Source organism: Sturnira hondurensis, unplaced genomic scaffold (assembly GCF_014824575.4).
Source record: "Sturnira hondurensis isolate 20B ecotype Veracruz unplaced genomic scaffold, ASM1482457v3 Scaffold0006496, whole genome shotgun sequence".
NCBI classification, from domain to species: domain Eukaryota; kingdom Metazoa; phylum Chordata; class Mammalia; order Chiroptera; family Phyllostomidae; genus Sturnira; species Sturnira hondurensis.
This window is the reverse complement of record NW_028079127.1, coordinates 18,541,801-18,560,359: the sequence shown is the minus strand read 5'-3', so window position 1 is coordinate 18,560,359 and position 18,559 is coordinate 18,541,801. Positions and strand designations below refer to the sequence as shown.

At 53.2% G+C, this 18,559-nt stretch overlaps 1 protein-coding gene across 3 annotated transcripts in view; it reads left to right on the top strand.

The window, feature by feature from the left end:
- The window catches only part of RAD54L2 (RAD54 like 2), an 85,603-nt gene extending 67,162 nt beyond the window's left edge, over window positions 1-18,441 (top strand). Inside the window, exons 15-23 of one of the 3 annotated variants that reach the window (XM_037049596.1) lie at window positions 2,353-2,452; window positions 3,126-3,331; window positions 3,741-3,913; window positions 4,362-4,558; window positions 6,829-7,028; window positions 8,020-8,109; window positions 11,201-11,293; window positions 12,664-13,697; window positions 15,832-18,441. In XM_037049596.1, the coding sequence (XP_036905491.1) occupies window positions 2,353-2,452; window positions 3,126-3,331; window positions 3,741-3,913; window positions 4,362-4,558; window positions 6,829-7,028; window positions 8,020-8,109; window positions 11,201-11,293; window positions 12,664-13,658 (2,054 nt within the window). In that variant the 3' untranslated portion in view covers window positions 13,659-13,697; window positions 15,832-18,441. Of the gene's footprint in view, window positions 1-2,352; window positions 2,453-3,125; window positions 3,332-3,740; window positions 3,914-4,361; window positions 4,559-6,828; window positions 7,029-8,019; window positions 8,110-11,200; window positions 11,294-12,663; window positions 14,192-15,831 lie in introns of those variants that run through there. The other 2 variants (XM_037049595.1, XM_037049597.1) reach the window with 2 other exon arrangements.
- Window positions 18,442-18,559: the final 118 nt, after the last annotated feature.

Below are 18,559 nucleotides of genomic sequence, written 5' to 3'. Positions count from 1 at the left end.
TTTCTACCTACCATCTATGCTACTTATTCTCTGTACCTTCTCCCCCCTTCTCCTCCTCCTACTCCCCTGTTGCTGACCCTCCATGTGATCTCCATTTCTATAGTTCCACTCCTGATCTAGCTGTCCTCTTAGTTTGCTTTTGTTTTAGGTGTGGTTGTTAATAACTTGAGTTTGCTGTCTTTTCACTGTTCATATTTTTATCTTCTTTTTCTTTAACTTTCTGTTAAAAGTCCCTTTAACATCTCATATAATAAGGGCTTGGTGATGATGAACTCCTTGAATTTGACCTTATCTGAGAAGTACTTTATCTGCCCTTCCATTCTAAATGAAAGCTTTGCTGGATAGAGCAATCTTGGCTGTAGGTCTTTGGATTTCATGACTTGGAATACTTCTTTCCAGACCCTTCTTGCCTGTAAAGTCTCTTTTGAGAAATCAGCTGACAGTCTGATGGGAAGTCCTTTGTAGGTGACTGTCCCCTTATCTCTTGCTGCTTCTAGAATTCTCTCCTTCATTTTCATCTTGGCTCATGTAATTATGATGTGCCTTGGTGTGTTCCTTCTTGGGTCCAACTTCTTTGGGACTCTCTGAGCTTCTTGGATTTCCTGGAAGTCTATTTCCTTTGCCAGACTGGGGAATTCTCCTTTATTACTTGTTCAAATAAGTTTTCCACTCGTGGCTGTTCCTCTTCCCCTTCTGGTACCCCTATAATTCGGATGTGGGAACGTTTAAAGATGTCCTGGAGGTTCCTAAGCCTCTTCTCATTTTTTTGTATTCTTGATTCTTCCTTCTTTTCTGTTTGGTTGTTTCTTACTTCTTTCTGGTCCACTCCCTTGATATGAGTCCCAGTTTCTTTTCCATCATTATTGGTTTCCTGTGCATTTCCCTTCATTTCAATCAGTTTAGCCTTCATATGTTCCTCTAATTTATGGCTAAAATCCACCAGTTCTGTGAGCATCCTGATCACCAGTGTTTTGAACTATGCATCTGAAAGGTTGGCTATTTCTTTTGTTCACTTAGAATTATAGGCTCTGGGGCTTTGAGCTGATTTTGAATCATAATGTTTGGTCTGTTCTCACCTGTTATGTATGAGGGGCGGAGCCTTAGGTGTTCACCAGGGCCAGGGGACCCAGTCACTGGGTTGTGAGGCTGTATGTGGGGGCGGGGTCAAAGAGGGGGGAAAAATGGTGCTTTGCTCCGCTCCACTCTCTCTCAGATTTCTGTCCCCTCTGCGGCTTCCCACAAGCAAATTGGGCCCCTCTGGTGCTGGTTCCCGGGTGTGTTGGCCCCTGTACTCTCCAGGACCCTGTGGGTCTGTCCAACAAACTCTATGTGATCCTGGGAGCCTCTCCTGGCCCCTGGACCCTGAGAAAGTCTTTCCAATTGGTACTTTCAGGCTCTCCTTCCCGTTGCTGGGGCCCTAGCCTGCAGGATCTGTCTCACTATTCACTCGTTCACTTGGTTTTTCTGTGTGTGAATGTGTGACCACAGTCAGCCAGCCGCCCCGCGCCCTCACTGGGTCTGCCTGTTGCCACCCCATGACCTGGGATCCACCAACCGCCTGTGCCTCCGCTCCTGGGTCCGTCAGACCGAATGATCTTTCCAGCCCAACCCTACTTTGCTGCTGACTCCGCCCCTCTTACTGGTCTGGCTGAGTGGTTTGTTGTTGTTGGACTTTCGTATAGTTCAGTTTTTACTGTTTTGGCTGCCTTTTTGTTACTAAAACTTTGCTGACTTTAAATTTAGTTGTGGGAGAGGGTACAGTGTTTCCACCTACGCCTCCATCTTGGCCGGAAGTCCTCGTTCATGCTTCTTAACCAGAGGTTACTTTTTCTCCTTTCGAACTTGCCCTTTTCATCCATGTGTCTCACCCTACTGCTCCACCTCACCTGTTCCCTTGTGTCTCCTTACAGCAAGCTGTCCGCCTTAGAAACTGGTTATGAGTGCAGGCTCCTGCTGGAGCAGCAGCATCGTATCGAACACAAACCCTTGATCTATCTGTACTTGTCGGGATTCACAGCACTAAGGCAGAGAGGTCGCCTGAGCCAGGGCCTACCGAGCATCTATATATTTAGGGTGACTCCTATGCAGCCTACATCTAGGAACCTTGGCCTCAGAACTGCCCCAAGATGCTAACGGGAGAAACATAGTTCATAGCCCTTGTTGTACATAAGGGTCACCTGGGGGTTTAAATTACAGAACCCTGGGTCCGTGGTAGACCATGTAGTGTCTGGGGGCAAAAGCTAAGCACTGTAGTGTGTCATTTGTTTTGTTTTTAAAACACATTTGCCTGGTAGTTTAGCTGTGTGCCCCTGCCTTCATCTGTCCACTTCTGTGGTTCTCCTGCTGCCCTAGGGCTGGATGGCAGCACCCCCGCCTTTGAGAGGGAGCGGCTCATTAATCAGTTCAACGATCCCAGCAACCTCACCACCTGGCTCTTCCTTCTCTCCACAAGGTGAGTGGACCCTGGGAGGGGAGGTCAGGGCTCTGTTCAGGGTGGCTGGCTGCATGGGCAGGTGCCCTAAAGGCTCGTCCAGTCTCTGTCAGAAGAACTCTGCTTGGGTCTGTGGCTTGTATTTGAAGTGAAAGGCGGAGACCAAAAGGGAGTTTATTAGAAGAGTGATGGTGACAATCAGTTCTTTGAGACATTTGTTAATAGTGGTAATTAGTTTTTCTCTCGGAGTGTTTTGAGACAATGTGATGAATGTGAAAGTGCTTTTGAAAGTAAGAAGTGCAGTGTAACTTAAAAGGCTGGCAGCCCTGTTTGCCTCATGCCAAGCAGCTCAAAATCCGTGCTGCCTTCCACGATCAGGATGCCCCTGATAGGGCGAGGCCGAGTCAGCCCCCTGAGCTGTTAGACTAAGCCCACGTTGCCCCTCGCCAGGTGCATCACATTCATCACAGCGAGGTGGAGAGTGGGCCTTCTTGCTGCGCTGTCAGGCACTCAGGGCCGCCTTCTCAGTGCTTCAGGACATACTGCATTCATCAGCAGGACTGCAGAACCTGCCAGGACGTTGCGCTTAGGACAGAAAGGACCGCATTGGGGCGGAAGTCACAGAGGGGTAAAACTGATTTGAAAACCGTCTTTAAAACTGAAGGCTCTGTGATTGTTGGTTTGTGTTTCAAAGGGCCGGATGCTTGGGCGTGAATCTGATCGGTGCCAACCGAGTGGTGGTGTTTGATGCTTCCTGGAACCCTTGCCACGATGCACAGGCCGTGTGTCGGGTATACCGTTATGGCCAGAAAAAGCCCTGTCACATCTACCGCCTTGTGGCTGACTTCACCCTCGAAAAGAAGATCTATGACCGTCAGATTTCCAAGCAGGGCATGTCAGGTGGGCCATCTTCCAGGCTCGGAGACAAACATATGTAGGCTGCCATCTTTACTATGTCAAGGGGAACCGGGAGGGGGAGGCTGTGCGAACACAGGTAGGCTTTCAATTAGAGGAAGGCGGCGATTCCTTCAGTCTCATTCCAATTAAAATAATTGCTTACGAGAGATGGACCTCAGCTTGTTGAAGGTGGGTTTGGTGATAAGAGCCAAGCTTGTTGCCACAAGCTAGTTATGCAGGCTTCTACGGTATTTCCATTTCACCAGGGCCTCAGGCCACGTCTTGGGCTTTCAGATGTGGAGGGGCCTGAGGTGGTTTAGGGACTAGTGACAGTTAATGCCCATCTTTGTCACTGGGCTTTCGCAGTCTTCTTTGCCATGTACTGACTTTCTGCATGTCTTCTCCCTTCTAGATCGGGTGGTGGACGATCTCAACCCAATGCTGAACTTCACCCGGAAGGAGGTAGAGAACCTACTGCACTTTGTTGAGAAGGAGCCGGCTCCCCAAACATCTTTGAACGTAAAGGGGATCAAGGAGCCAGTCCTGCAGCTTGCCTGTCTGAAGTACCCTCACCTCATCACCAAGGTAGGAACCTGCATGTGTGAGGTCTCCAAACAACAGTCTACAGCAGAGGCGGCTTATCTGTAGGGCTTGTTTTCTTCACCAGAACTTTTGTGTCACGCAGGCAACTTGAACTCCGCTGGGCTTGGCCATGTGGAGCCTGTTGGCTGCTGTGTTTTCCCAGCAGAAAGAGCAGTGGAAAATTCTGAAACTACTGTAGTCTGTTCACTCTCTGAACTCTCATCCCTTTTGACATGGAAGGTAGACTTGGGCTGTCTAAAGCCAGTGCTGGGTTCGACCCATGGCCGTCCTCTCAACAGTGGGGCAGTGCACCTGCCAGTTGTCTGTGAGTGGGCTTTCTGCTGGTGCTGGGGATGGCCAGCCCCTTCTTCATATCATAGTAAGGCTCCTGTGTGTCCTTTATGTTGGCACAAAGACCGGTAATTAAGTCAGTGTCCTCGTGTGTCCTCAGGAGCCTTTTGAGCACGAGTCATTGCTCCTTAACCGAAAGGATCACAAGCTGACCAAGGCAGAGAAGAAGGCAGCGAAGAAAAGCTATGAGGAGGACAAACGCACATCTGTCCCGTACACCCGCCCCTCGTACGCGCAGTATTACCCTGCCAGTGACCAGAGCCTGACCAGCATCCCCGCCTTCAGTCAGAGAAGCTGGTGAGTCACTGACCAGGGAGAAGGGCTGCCACGGGGCCAGGCCCAGCCTCCCCACAGCGCGTTGTTTAAGTGAAGGGACAGACTGCAGCCGGCTCTTGGCTGCTGAGCACTGATAGGTCCTGCTCTTGGACGAGGTGTCCACGCGGTCCGGTAGCCCTAGTGTTCTAAGTGGCTCTGGCTAGAAGAACGAGCGGCTGGTCTAATGACTCGGGAGGGTCCTTTTGAATCCTTTTGGATTCCTGGGAGGTGCAGCTTCCCAAAACAGGGGCCCAGCCCCGCCCCCATAGCCATATCCTTTCTGTAGCATCTTGGTCCTAGACCTTGCTTAGCACTGAAATTCAAGGGTGAAGGCCAGGTCTTTATGGGTCTTGGATTGCAGGCAATGCATTCTGTTTCTCCTAAGGGGATTTCATTCTGTGGCTGTGCCATAGTCCCGAGCGAAAAACCTTTTTCTTCAGCACTGCTTCTAGAACTGTTCAGAATATGAACAGGATGAAAGCCAATTGCCTAGTGGAAAGAGGTGTGTTGTAAAGAACATTACAGAACAGTTATCTGTGCTTAATTTTTTTTTCATTTTTAAGACGAAATACCTCATAATCCTTACTAGTTTGGCTGCTTAATCGATGGTTTCATTTTTAACTTAATTATCTTGAATTAAAGGCCATTATTTTGAGTGGAATAGGTTTGAAACTTTTATTCCTTATGATGAGTGCATGTGAAAAAAAACCTTGCCAAATGAGGTTTCAGAGGAACTGAAACCATGTGATGTTTCACACGAGACTCTCATTTTGGCGAGTAAATTTGCTCTTTTTATGTACGAGATGCTTCAGGGAGAAAATCACTCTCTCCAGCCTCCAGACTGTATTCGTGTGCCGTTCCCCAGGTGCTGTTGCCTGTGAATGTTCTCCGCTCTTGTCCCACTCTCCTCTTTTCACTCCTCTGTGTAACCGTAGGAATGGACTAAGCCTGAGCCCCGTGGAGAAAAGCCATGTCAGGGGAGACCTGGCAAGTGGGCTGGGCTGTGAGGCGATGTGAGCGGCCGCTCCGGCCCAGCCATTCAGGGCCTTTGATGAGTTGTACATACCGTGACCCCGCTGATGGCTTATCCTGTCTGGGTGCATGTGAGGGAGCCTTCCACCAAATTCCTCTCCTCAGGCCCTGCAGAGGATGGGGCTTGGACTACATTCCTGTTACCCTTCCAACTTGATCCTGGGAAAAGTCCCGTTGACATCTGGCCAGGGCCCTAGTTCCTGCACAGCTACCCTGGGCAGCCATCGAAGAAATGGGCCCCGATCTGCTGAGCCGGCTGCGCTGTCTGGCCTCCCTGGGAACATGGGCATCCACAAGGCCCAGGGCGCTGCCCTAGGTGTCCTTCGTCAGATGGGCAGAGCATCAGTCCGAGGAGGTCAGCTTCCTAGGACTAAAGACCAAAGATGCAGATTTCAGAAAGCTTACAGGTGGAACTTAATTTCAAAAATCTTAAGTCAGGAGCAACTTTCTCAGGGTACCTTCTTCCAGTCAAAGGAAAGTGGAGGCATGAGGAATGTGCCACTGGCCCTGGGGTAACATGGTGGCGTATGGGTAGCAGGACACACCCAGCTAGGGCTCAGGCTGGCCCAGGCACAGGCCTGTTAGAAGCCTGGCTCCTGCACACAGCGTTTTGGCTGCTGCTACTGCTTTTTGGATGGTTGTGATTAGAGGGGTGCTGTGGAGACTGGCCCCAGGGGGTCCCCCTGAAAAGTAACACAGAGAAGAGAGGGTATCTGCATCACTTACTGATACTTGAAGCTTCAGAGAGTAAAGACAGTCAGGGTTGGACAGGTGGCTTCTCAAGTTCACCTGAACGTGTGGCATCCCGTGGCCTTGCCCCTTCATCTTGAAGTTAGCACGCACTGTGCCCTGACGAGCTCTTCCTCCCGTGCTGCGTCTCTGCACCTCCCCGACCCCGAGGCCCACTTCCTAGTGTGTGTAGACTGACAGTGTGAACTCTGGAGGAGTAGACGTCACCTCCCATTTCCACAATGGTGTCGTTCCGCCGGCGTCTGACTCCCTAGACCCTGAGGGGCATCACCTTCGCCGCCTCGCTGTCTCCGCGTTGTCTTAGCCCTGTGTCACTGTCATCCTTTGAATTGGCCCTGTCCTGTAGGTTCCTCTGGTGCTCCTTGGAGCAACACCCAAGGCTGGAGAGAGGGGCCATCTCAAGGGGCTCAGGGCTCCGCAGGACAGGCGCTGTGCCGACCTCGCTGAGTGCAATTATCTTTCTCCCCTAGGCAGCCGACCCTGAAGGGCGACGAGAAGCCTGTGGCCAGTGTCCGCCCCGTGCAGTCCACCCCCATCCCCATGATGCCCCGGCACGTCCCGCTGGGAGGCAGCGTCAGCTGCGCCTCTGGCACAAGCCCAGCTATGAACTTCCCGATCAACTACCTGCAGCGTGCTGGGGTCCTGGTGCAGAAGGTGGTCACCACCACAGGTTGGGAACTCCTGGCTTCTCTTCTAAGCGACTGTCCCTTTTCACATTTCTTTGCTCATTCAGGAATTTTATTATTCATTAAACACCTGTGAATCCTCGGCCTTGCTACCCTGGCATTGTGGGTAAAAACAGAGAAGACAACAGTGCCCGATCTTGAGGGATTTGCACTCTAATGAAATAATCGTCATAATAATAACATGGAACTAGGTCTCCTTGAAAGTGGTGGGTGGGACAGACTCCAGGCCACGCAGAGGTGGTGGTGAGGTCACAGGGACATAGGGTCAGTCTTCCAAGAGGCGTGAGTGTGTGGAGCCCCACCTGACGGTAGGGTGAGCTGAGCATCAAGGCTGGCTCTCGGTCTCCCTGCTGCGTTGGAAAGTCTGAGCATCACTTGCTTCTTTCTTTGTGAATCTGACCTGGATGGAGCAGGGCGGACCAGGGGTAGGGAGGGGGGCGCAGCCCGTCCACCCTGTGATTGGCCCTGCGTTTCAGGGTCCTTGGGAAGGAAGCGCTTCTCTAAAAGAGAGCCTCTTCCAAGTCCGCGGTCTCTGCCAGTTCTCGAGAACCCTCTTCATTCCCTATCTGGGTGTGCGGCAGTGGCGGCAGGAAGCAGGGTGAGGTCGCGTGGTGCCTGAAGTGGTGTGGGGCTGATGCATGCAGATAGCTCAGGGAGGAGGGAAAGCTACGCAGAAATAACCATTTGAACCAGAACTTTTTCTAAACCACAACCTCTGAATTTTTAATTAATTCAGGGGAAATTGACCGGAGGCAATGTTGAGAGTTCTAGAAAGTTCCTTTTTTACACGGTATTTCTTATTTAGACAGTTGGAAGAGGACCCGCTTGCTTGGCCTCCCTGGGTTCTGTCTGACCTCTGCTCCGTGAGAGGCTTCAGAGAAACCACGGAGGAACGGGCGAGCGCGGGCTCCGGTGTCCTTCCCTGCTCTCGTCAGGCCCCATGTGATCTAAATCTGAGGTCTGTGTCTTCACTAGATATCGTTATTCCCGGACTCAACAGCTGCACAGCCGTGCAGGCCCGGATCCACGCCGGGGAGAGCATCCACATCATCCGCGGGACGAAAGGTGGGCGCTCGGCCAGGGCCGCCCCGCTGGAAACGGGGGCTGGGCATGGGGGGAGCACAGGAGGATGACCTTCCAGGAGCTTAGCAGGATGGGGACAGGCCCACGGGCCGTCAGTGGCTCAAAAGAAAGGAGTTAGGGTCCCCATATTCCTGTGTTTTAACATTGTTTTTATGGAGAATTTGGGGCAGGTTTGGATAGACTCTGTGTTCTGGGTCCATCTTAGCCTAGTGAAAGTCGGCTTGGAATGCCTGACTCACCTGGTCCTGTACTGCCTGTGGGAACCCACATGGACATTTCCCCAGAGGCAGCGCTGTGGCCCAGCCAGCCCTTGCGAGTATCACAATTGTACCACACGTCAGGGACCTCTGCAAATGCAGGCTCAGTGCTCACGGGCCCTGGAGGGCACAACTATGCTCCAGGGCCTGGCCCACAGGTCACGGGGGGGGGGGGAGCAAGAGAGCACCTGGGTCTCCTCCGCCTTTATCCAGGTCCAAGACTGGGGTCCGTCTTCATCGGTCTTAAAACATACAGGGGCACCCAAAAATAAAAACCTAGAATTTGTTTATAAAGTACTGTGTATTTAGTTTTACATGTTTTTAACTCTGGTCACCTTCCAGATACTTTCCATTTGATGTAATACACCTGTTGAGACATTTTTCCACTGCTCAAAAGTTTTTGAACTTGTGGATTTTGAAGCCTTTTAGTGCTTCTTCTGGTTTTTGTTTCATCTTCCATATGGGCAAACTGTTTCCCTTTGAGGACTTTTCATCCGGGAAACAAAAAAAGTCCCTTGGGGTGAGATTGGGTGAATAGAAAGGGTGGGGCACAGGGGTCATGCCATTTGGGTCAAAAAGTGCTGGACACTCAACAGGGTGGGCAGATGCGCTCGTAACTCACCCATCATGAAATGGGTGCACATGGTGAAAGAGTCTTCAAAAAAAATTCACTGAAGCCAAACACAGCCTCTCACAACAACGCCAGCTGGTACACTGATCCAGGTGGGTTCCTAGAACACTCACCTAGTGGGGGAAGCCTGTGCTACAAGGGGCCACCCTCCAGAAGTAATTCTGGGTTTTCTGGGTTCCCCTCATAAGAGTGGATATCGGAGTACTAGCAGGGAAGGGCAGGGTCACCCAGGGTACGGTGTCTAGGTTACCCTGGGCTTTCTAAAAGGAGCCTTCATGGGTGGGGGCCGCCCCTTCCTTAGCCAGTTGTTTAGCTAGTAGTTGTGTCATACAGCTGGCCGTTTGTGTATTTGAGATGGATGTCTTTGAAATGAATGCTACAGCAATCAAGAGCATAACGTCTAGCACACTGCACACAGGCCGCTCAGAGTCAAAGGGAAAGAGCTGTGGAAAGGGTCATCAGCCAACACGTATGTTATTGCACCACCTCGCCTGCTGGTTTGGAGCGGGGTAGAAGGTCTCTGACTCGGAAATGCCTTGGGCGGCTGCATGAGTTTAACATACGTGGGTTGCGTGACAGAATTCCCAGGTGTGGTAATTTGGCGAGTCCCCTGCCTTGGACCCTTACAAAGGGAGAGGAGACTGCTAGGATGAGAAACCTGGGCTGGACATTGTCAGGACGGTATCAAAGCCTGTCTTTCATATCAGCCTTTACTCTTTGAGGCTCCCTGAGGCTCTTTGTTTAGAAAGGAGATGCTGTCCTCACCTCTGTTGGGCCAGAGAGCCTTTTGGCTCAGGGAAAAGATGCCACAAAACACAGGATGCACAGGAGATCTGCTTGCCCACCTGCTGTGCTCCTCTAGCCCAGGGCAGGGGCTGGTAAACGGCAAACCCCAGCTGGTCCCTCCGCCAAATCTAGTCTGCTTCCTGTTCCTCTCCTGTGAGCCAAGAATGGGTTTTCATGTTCAGTTGGCTGAAATTCACATTTCAGGTGAAATTCACATCTCAACACCCGTGAAGGAAGGGTTCCGATCACAGCCGCGCCAGCTGCCTTTGTGCTGCACGGTCGGGTGGCTGCAGGAGAGACCCCGCAGCTCACAGAGCCAGCAGTGCCGACAGCCTCGGGAGAGAAGGGCTGCTGGTCTCTGGCCCAGAGGCAGCCCTGCCTTTCCAGGAGGTCGATCAAAAGACAGACCCAAGACAGGGAAGGTAGCTCAGTGCTGCGCAGGAGAACGCAGGTCTGGGGTTTATACCTGCCAGCGGAGAGGTTACTGAGGCCACAAGGCTTCTTCCTTCCAGGCCAAGAGGAGGACCCAGGCCAGAGCACCTGGTTCACTTTCACAGCACCCCATTTATGAGAGGGATCCAAAAAACAAATTATCTGCTGGAGGACAGGCCCCTTGTAGCACGGGCTTCCCCTACTAGGTGAGTGTTTCAGGAACCCACCTGGATCGATGCACCAGCTGGTGTTGCTGTGAGAGGCTGCATTCGGCTTCAGTGATTTTTTTTTTTTTTTTGGATGGGTGATTTAGGAGCACACCTGCTCACACCATGGAGTATTCAGCAGTTTTTGACCTAAATGGCATGACCCCCATGCCTGACCCTCCCTAGTCACCCGATCTCGCCCACAAAAAAGTCTGTGGGACTTTTTTTGTTTCCTTGGATGAAAAGAGTCCTCAAAGGGAAATGTTTTGCTGACGTGGAAAAGGTAAAACAAAAATCGGCAGAAGCATTAGAAGGCATCAAAATGGACAAGTTCAAAAACTGTTTTGAGCCATGGGAAAAAGGTCTTGGTAGGTATATTACATCAAATGGAGAGTATTTGGAAGGTGACTGAAGTTTAAACACATAAAATAAATACACAATAAATAAATTCTTGCTTTATTTGGGTACCCCCCTTGTACTTCCTTCATTGCATTTAAACCTTCCTTATGTTTTCTGGTGTGACTGTGGTCTCTCCTGGCCAGGGTCAGGGTCTGGAACAGGGCCTGACCATGGCACTGGTGCAGTCAGTGTTTGAGGGGTCACAACTGGGCTGCAGCTCAGTCGCCCCACTGCTCATTTTAGACATCTTGAGAGAGGGTGTGAGCTCTCACTTTAGAGCCTGCCCGCAGTGCTGGGCCTGGAGCTTCCCAGAGCTCCCCGTGTGGCTTGTCTGCCGCTAACAGTCTTCCCGTGTTTGTTAGGGACGTACATCCGCACCAGCGACGGGCGTATCTTTGCTGTCCGAGCCACTGGCAAACCCAAGGCTCCTGAAGACGGTCGGGTGGCAGCCTCAGGTACAGTGCGTTTGTCTGCCATTGGCCTACTGAGCACTTCTTTTTGTTTGGCTTCTTTGAGTTTCACTTGTAATTAGTTTCGTTTTTGAGCAGAAATGTCTATAGTGGTTCACAATTCAAAAGGTACAAAGAGGAGTAAAGTGAGAAGGAAGTTTTCCTCCCGCCATTCCCCCTGCCATCCGAGTCATATTTGCCGTTGTCAGAGACGCTCTGTACACTCGCACACGGTACAGGGATGTGTGGGGTCTGTCTGGATAAAAACACACGGGCACAGCTTTTCTTTGTATTTTTAAAGTGCGTGCTGATTTACTGTGATGCACGGTGTAGGCCTTTTCTGCCCACTAATATAGCCCCAGGCACGGTCCGCAGCATTTCCTTAGAGGTGGCACATGGAGGGTTTGCACAGGATGCCCGTAGGTGGGAGTAGTAGCACCATGTATTCCGACGTCCCCGGTCCTGCGACAGTCCAGTTGTCAGGCTCCACCACTACAGTGCTGGCTCACAGACACCTAGTGTCTCTAAAGGGTACGTTCCTAGCAGTGGGGCTGGTTGTCAGGTCAAAGAGTGTGTGTGGCCCGGGACCAGGGAGGAGCTCTTGCGGGCTCCCTGCCGTGGGAGCGGTTCTCACCCGCCCTCCGTGAGACGTGAGCGCCAGCCTGCTGGTGCCCGGAATCGCTGCAGAGACCGTTGCAGGCACTGACGGGCGCGGGCAGCTCCCCTATTGCCTGCACCTAGGTCCAGTGACTGTCAGTTTCCTCGTGAACGTGCTTTGTCTCTCCTTTCCTATTATTTGAACTATTTGTAAATGGAAGACATCATGTCATCTTTACCCCAAAATATTTCAACACACATCTCCTAAGGTCAAGGACATTCTCCTCCTAGCGCAACCCCCCCTTATCATCCTCAGAAAGAGTGAACAGTTCCACAGTTCCACCTACTCCCCCCGCTGTGCAGGCCGTATTCAGTGTCTGCCAGTTCCACGGCCATGGGTGCCATTTGGGTTTTGAGCCGGGGTGGGTGGCTTTGGTAACTGGATTTCCCTCTTTTCTCCATTCTGGTCTACCTAGAAGAACGGTCATTTAGCGCTTCATGTCCATTATCTCACAGGCTTCAGTTCTCCTTGGCAGAGTTTTGCAGATTGGGGGACAGGGTAGAAAGGAGTCGCGTGTTTTGTCACAGATGGACTTGCTGCCTCGATCAGAGGGTTTCTCTCTGTGTGACTGGGAAAAGTTAACCAAGTGGTGTCATTTGGACACCAGACTGAATTTGGGGGCCACAGGATGGGGTTCTTCTTTTCATGTAGGTTTTTCCCATCTCCTCCTCCTCTCCCTGGCTATCCTGATTCTCAGTGACCTGCATTTTGTCCCCAGGTTCCCAGGGGCCTTCTCTCGAGTCTACAAGCAATGGCAGACACAGTGCCTCATCACCCAAAGCCCCGGACCCCGAGGGGCTGGCCAGGCCCGTCTCTCCGGACAGCCCAGAGATCATCAGTGAGCTCCAGCAGTACGCAGACGCGGCTGCTGCCCGGGAGTCCCGCCAGAGCTCCCCGAGCTCCCATGCCGCCTTGCCTGGCCCCCCGGCCCCACTGGTGGACGGCAGTGCTGTGCCTGGAACTGCCCTGGGGACCGAGCCTCGGCACGGGGGGCATTGCCTCAGTAGTTCCCTCCTGGTGACCAGAGACCCCTGTGGGGAGAGGCACCCGGTGCTGGACTTAAGGGGCCACAAGCGAAAGTCGGTCACGCCGCCTGCTGCCCAGGAGTCAGCCCGCCGGCGGTCCAGGAGGGGCCATCTGCCAGCCCCCACGCCGCCGTACGGACACGGGTACCCAGTGTCGGGCGGGTTGGCCATGCCACCCGTCTCCTTAAACCACGACCTCGCCCCGCCCTTCACCTCCCAGGCCGGGGAGAACTCGCTGCTTATGGGCAGCGCCCCCTCCTACTACCAGCTGTCCAATTTGCTGGCAGACGCCCGCCTGGTGTTTCCAGTGACTACTGACCCCCTGGTGCAAACAGGCCCCGTCAGCTCCTCTTCCACGGCTACCTCAGTCACTGCCAGCAACCCCTCCTTCATGCTCAACGCCCCCGTTCCAGGGATGCTCCCCAGCTACTCACTCCCGTTCTCGCAGCCACTCCTGTCCGAGCCGAGGATGTTTGCGCCTTTCCCTTCCCCTCTCCTGCCCAGCGACCTTTCCCGGGGCGTGTCTGTCTACCCAGGCTACGTGTCCTCACACACAGGCTACCCAGCGGGCGGGCTCCTCCCATCCCGGGTGCCTCCATTTGACTCTCATGAGGTTGCTGAGGTGGGGTTCAGCTCCAATGACGATGAGGACAAGGACGATGACGTGATAGAGGTCACCGGGAAGTAGCTGGGGAGCCCCTCTGTACCTCACTCGGGCCCCCGACAGGTACCCACCAGTGGGAAGGCAGCGATCTGGGCTTTCTGAGAAGAGGGTGCTTGGCAGGAGGGAGCGGGAAGAGGACAAAGAAGGCGACTGACCGCAGTGGCAGGGCTCTGCTGCAGTTTGACAGAAGAGGCGACAACCCCAGTGGCGCAGCAGCAGTGGGGAGTCAGGGACCCAAACCAGGACCACGGGGCCGGGTGGCCTGCCTCTTCCCGCTGCCTGCCTTGCTTGGCCGTCTGCTCACTTGCTTGCCCGTCAGAGTGTAGATGCTCACTTCCCATTTCTGTTTTTGGGACTATCCCCTCCCAAGAGACTGCCTTACCTGGTGACTTAGCTTGGCCTGGGGAGGGGAGGGGAGGGGGGCAAAGGGTAAGGAAGGAGGGTGGGCAGGGAGAGCCGACAGATTCCGTGGGAAGTGGAGTCCTCTTAGGGGGTGGGAAAGAAGCAGACCAGGTGTGTGTGCTTGTGCGTGTGTGTTCATGTGTGTGTGTGTGTGTGTGTGTGTGTGTGTGTGTGTACGTAACAGCAGGGGCAAAGGGGGGGAGGGGAGGGAGGGAAGGATGGATAAGGGGAAACTAAAAATGAATTAATTGCTTTAAAAATGGAAATCAGAGTGTGGTGGTTCCAGGCGACTATTAGTGCAAACCTCGGGGTGAGCCCAGGAGAGGAGCTACGGAAACAACCAGATTCCTTCCCACTGGGCGAGACATGCCTGGGTACAAGTCCCAGGTTTTCAGAGGCACGTTCGTCGTAGAATTCAGGAGAAGTGGTGAAAGAAAGTGGGCATCAGCAATCTCCACCTCCTCCGCCGGCTGTCTCGGAGCTGGTCCCCCTTCCAGGCTGTGAGACGCTGGTGCCAGCTGGGCAGGAGCGGCCCTGCGCAGTGTGAGTGAGAGACCATGGCGTTGCCGCTGAAAAGACATGCTTCTCAAGGATGGAGCTGAGCCCCCAACTGCCTGTCCTGGTGGCCTTTCCTGTCCTGTCCTTCCCTGTTAGGGAGCTCCATGTTAATTTATTTCTTATGGGCAATTATTTATTATTTGGACTTTTCATGTGTCTTTTTTTTTAGGTGGGGGGTTGAGGTAGGGAATTAGGTAGGAGATGGGAAGGGCCATGTGAAGGTAGTCCAGACCCCCTAGCTGCTGGTGCATAAACCCCCGTGGGTGGTGAGCTGCCCGAGGCGGGAGCACTAGGCTTGACCAAAGCCTCCCCAGAGCAACTGTGTCCAGGAAATGGCCTTTCAGGAAGGCCAGGGAGCCTGTGACTACTTGGAGAATGAGTGGGTGTGAGACTCATGCCACAGACCCTGGAACTGGGGGTCACGGAGTTTGCTATTAGAAAGTAAGTGGTCACCCCAAGTTTGGAGCTGAGTCCTCCTTTGACGACCTTAGAGGCAGGCTCTCTATGTTGTGTACAGGTGGCTACTGTGTTGACGGGACAAACCATTGATTTCCTGTCGGGCCTATCGGCTGACGGGTGTGGCCCCGAAGTCTGCTACCTTCCTCCTCTTTGAAGGAGCGTGGAGGAGCCCTTCCTCTGTAGGAGCCCTAAGTCTGGCTTTTGTCTTAGAAGAACGCAGCAGCCACCTGTACACGACAGGTGTTCTGGGTCTAGCCCCTCTCGCTACCAGTGCCGGGGAAGGGGGCGTCCAACACTGGCTGTCTCTCGGGTCCCCGCCTGCCCTCCACTCCGACGACTGAGACTCTGCGAGGCATCTCCTGGTGATGCACAAACCTTGTCTGCAGAGCTTCGCTGCCTGCCCCCGAGTCCCGCTCACTGGGCAGCTGCTGCCCCTGCATCGTCCCAGTCCTGAAGGTGGCTTAGTCAGGTTGCCACTCACGGTAGCTGCTTCCGCAACCTTTGCACCAGCTCCTGGTCATCACTGGAGGGCTTTACACACTCTGGGTGTGGTCCCCAGGGAAGAGACCAGGAGGTGGCCGTCGGGGCTGTGTGTATGTGTGCACGCGCTGCCCAGTCACCGCAGGTGGGACTCACGGCGCTTTTTTCTCTGTTTCCTTAAGCACCCTGTCAGACTCTTAACTCTCCTCTTCATAGAAGCCTTAGATCTACAATTTAGCTATGCAAATTACTTTAATAATTTAAAAATAGCCGTTCCAACCAGTGCTTTCTTTTTCAGATGCAGCCCAAGATTGGATGGTGAAGGGACTCAGTTGGCGTGGGCTTTCAGGGTGAGGCCGGTGCTGTAGCAATGAGCTAGGCTGGGTCTGCAGCTCACAGAGCCCATTTGCTGCCTGGGCTGCTACAGCGGACGCCTCCAAGGCCCAGGAGCACTGGGATCCCTGGTGCCTGTGTGCACTCGTGCACGTGCGTGTGTGTGCGTGCGTGTGATTGGGGAAGGAGGGGTATTTCTGTGCGCACCTCTAGACAATCACAGCAGCAAGCTCTGAGAATCCAGAAGCTATCCCAGCATGGAGTTGAAACCAGTCACTGGAGGGATGGGTTTTGGAAGGCACCAGGAAGTGGATGGGCATTCTGAGCAGCACATGCCTGCTCTCGGCGTGGTGATGCCAGGAGCTGGGTCTTGCTTTGACTTGGGAGAGGCCGTAGTGTGGGAGGCAGACTGGCTAGAGAAGACTCCAGGTGATGTGTGCAGTTCTGCTCTTTAGGCAGGTGGGGGTAGGATCAGGGAAAATCGGAATGCCATCACTTCTGAGGTTCCATTCTGTCCTTTAAGGAACATGGCAACCCTTCCCTGACTTCTCTGCTGCCCCTGCCTATGTGCAGGTAGGCAGTGCCCATGTGCACCAGACCGGGGCCTGTGCTGGAGGGGCAGGAAGTGTCTCCCAGCCCAAGAACCCTGTTCGAAGGGCTTCTGGTCAAAAGGACTTGGTGGTGGCTTCCAGCAGCCCCGCAGGCCCGCATGAGGGCAGGACAGTGGTGCAAGGCGATGGAAGGAGATCGGGCCTGGGTATTTTCCCTCACACCTTCCACAGAAAGTTCTAAAAGGCTTCTTAAGCCCCATCTGACTAGTGTAGCCTAAATCCTCAGCCTAGGGAACATAGTACAACTTAATGATTCAGGATTACCATTTGTAGTGCTGTTTGATTTCTTTTTCTTAGTATCTTTGTGGATAAAAATTAGAGCAGCCACTTAAGCAAGGAAGTGAGTGAACCAAGTCGGATCAGATCTGCTTCTCCAGACTGGATATTTGCTAGTTCTCACCCTCTGGGGTTGTGCATAGGCCTCTCTCTGGTCATCTCCTGACTTCAGGATAACTCCTGCTGTGCCCAGGACTCTCTTCCCTAGAAGTCAGTTATGAAATTCGTATGGTGTGGTCCACTTCTAAATGTGGAGTTCCCCACTCCAGGGCCCGAAGCAAAGCAAGGGTGAGGTTTCACGGATAGATTGAAACACTCGACCAAACTTGAGCCATCGGGCAGGACGGTCACTCCTGAAGCTGTCAGCAGAGTGAGGTCCTCTGCTTCAGTCTGTGCGAGCCTGGTGCTGCTCTGGAACTGAGTCCTCATCCCATGCGGATGGTCTTCTGGGGGCTTTACATTCCTCCTCCTGTGTTCCTGGCCATGACCCCATCCCTCCTGTTTCCCACTCCCCTATGACTCCTCAGAAGACCAGTCTGTCGCTTCTGAGCCATGGCCTCCTTTACACCCAGCTGAGGGGCTCTTCTCCAACCCAGACTCCTGAGAGAGAAGCCCCTGTCCTCAGTGGACCCCAGGAGACTTTCTGGCCCTCTGCCGACTTCCCAGGGAACCCACACCCCAAGGCCTGTCTGAGAATGCTTCACTCTCCATTTGTCACCCCAGACTCCATTCCCTTCCTACTGATGCTTTTCTTCCTCCCTGTGTATTCCACTGTCACCTCTTCATGTCTATCTGTGCCACTAGCTTGGCCTTGGGCCTTTTATGAATACCCACGTCTTACAATGAACTTCCTAAGCAGGCAGCATCTAATTTCTTCGCTCTTCAGGGACCTGAGTCTGCTGCTTTCCTCTCTCGTGGGCCTGTTTGCTCTGGTAACCTGGTGCCCTGGGGCGAGGTGGCCAGGCGGGCTGCAGAGTCTGTAGGGCAGAGGCTGGGGGAGATGTGGGTGCTCTGTTACCACTACTGGGGTAATGTTTGGAAGAGGGGAGACCTCATACTGTGACCCGATCCAGGACCCTCCCCTGGAAGAGAGCTCAGCCCAGGGGTGTGTGCGTGTGTGTGTGTGTGCAAGCACATGTACTCGCCTGCCCGTGCACATGAGTGTAAACTTAGTGTTGTCTGGTTGTGTTACTCAGGGTGGGCTGAGGACTCACCAGAAGAATCCCCTTAGCCTGCTCAAGACTGGGTTTTTCCTGTACCCTCTCCAGGGGGGTCAGGGGAAGGGGGTCCGGGTGGGTTGAGCGGGTCGCAGTGGATAACCACTAAGGCCACATTGCTGCCGAAAGGAGTAGGGGGGAGATGAGGTGGCCCCAGTGACCTGGCACCTGGCTTTGGTTTTCCGTCTTCTTTCCTCAGGACGCCCCCTGAGGCCTGGGACCTGCGCCTGGCTTTGAGGAGCACGTGGCGGCTGGTGCTCTAGCTGCTGGTGTGGTCAGGGCTTCCCTCCTCTCTCAGCAGGGCGGGTGCTCCTGCCCCAGAGACTGGGCAACTGGCTGTTTCTATGACGTATTTATTTTTACTTGTGTTTCATGTCACTTTTTTAAAAAAGCAAACAGAACAATTGTAAGTCAGTATAACTGCCTATCAGTTTTCTTTATTTCTCTTTTTGTAAAATAAAATGTAAACTCCAGGAGGCAGTGTTGTTTGATACAGGAATTGTGTGCACAGCTGTTTGGCTGGTGGTGGCGAAAGGGATATAACTTAGAGCAGAGCAGGGTGGCACTTGTGGGGCTGGGGGTGGGGACA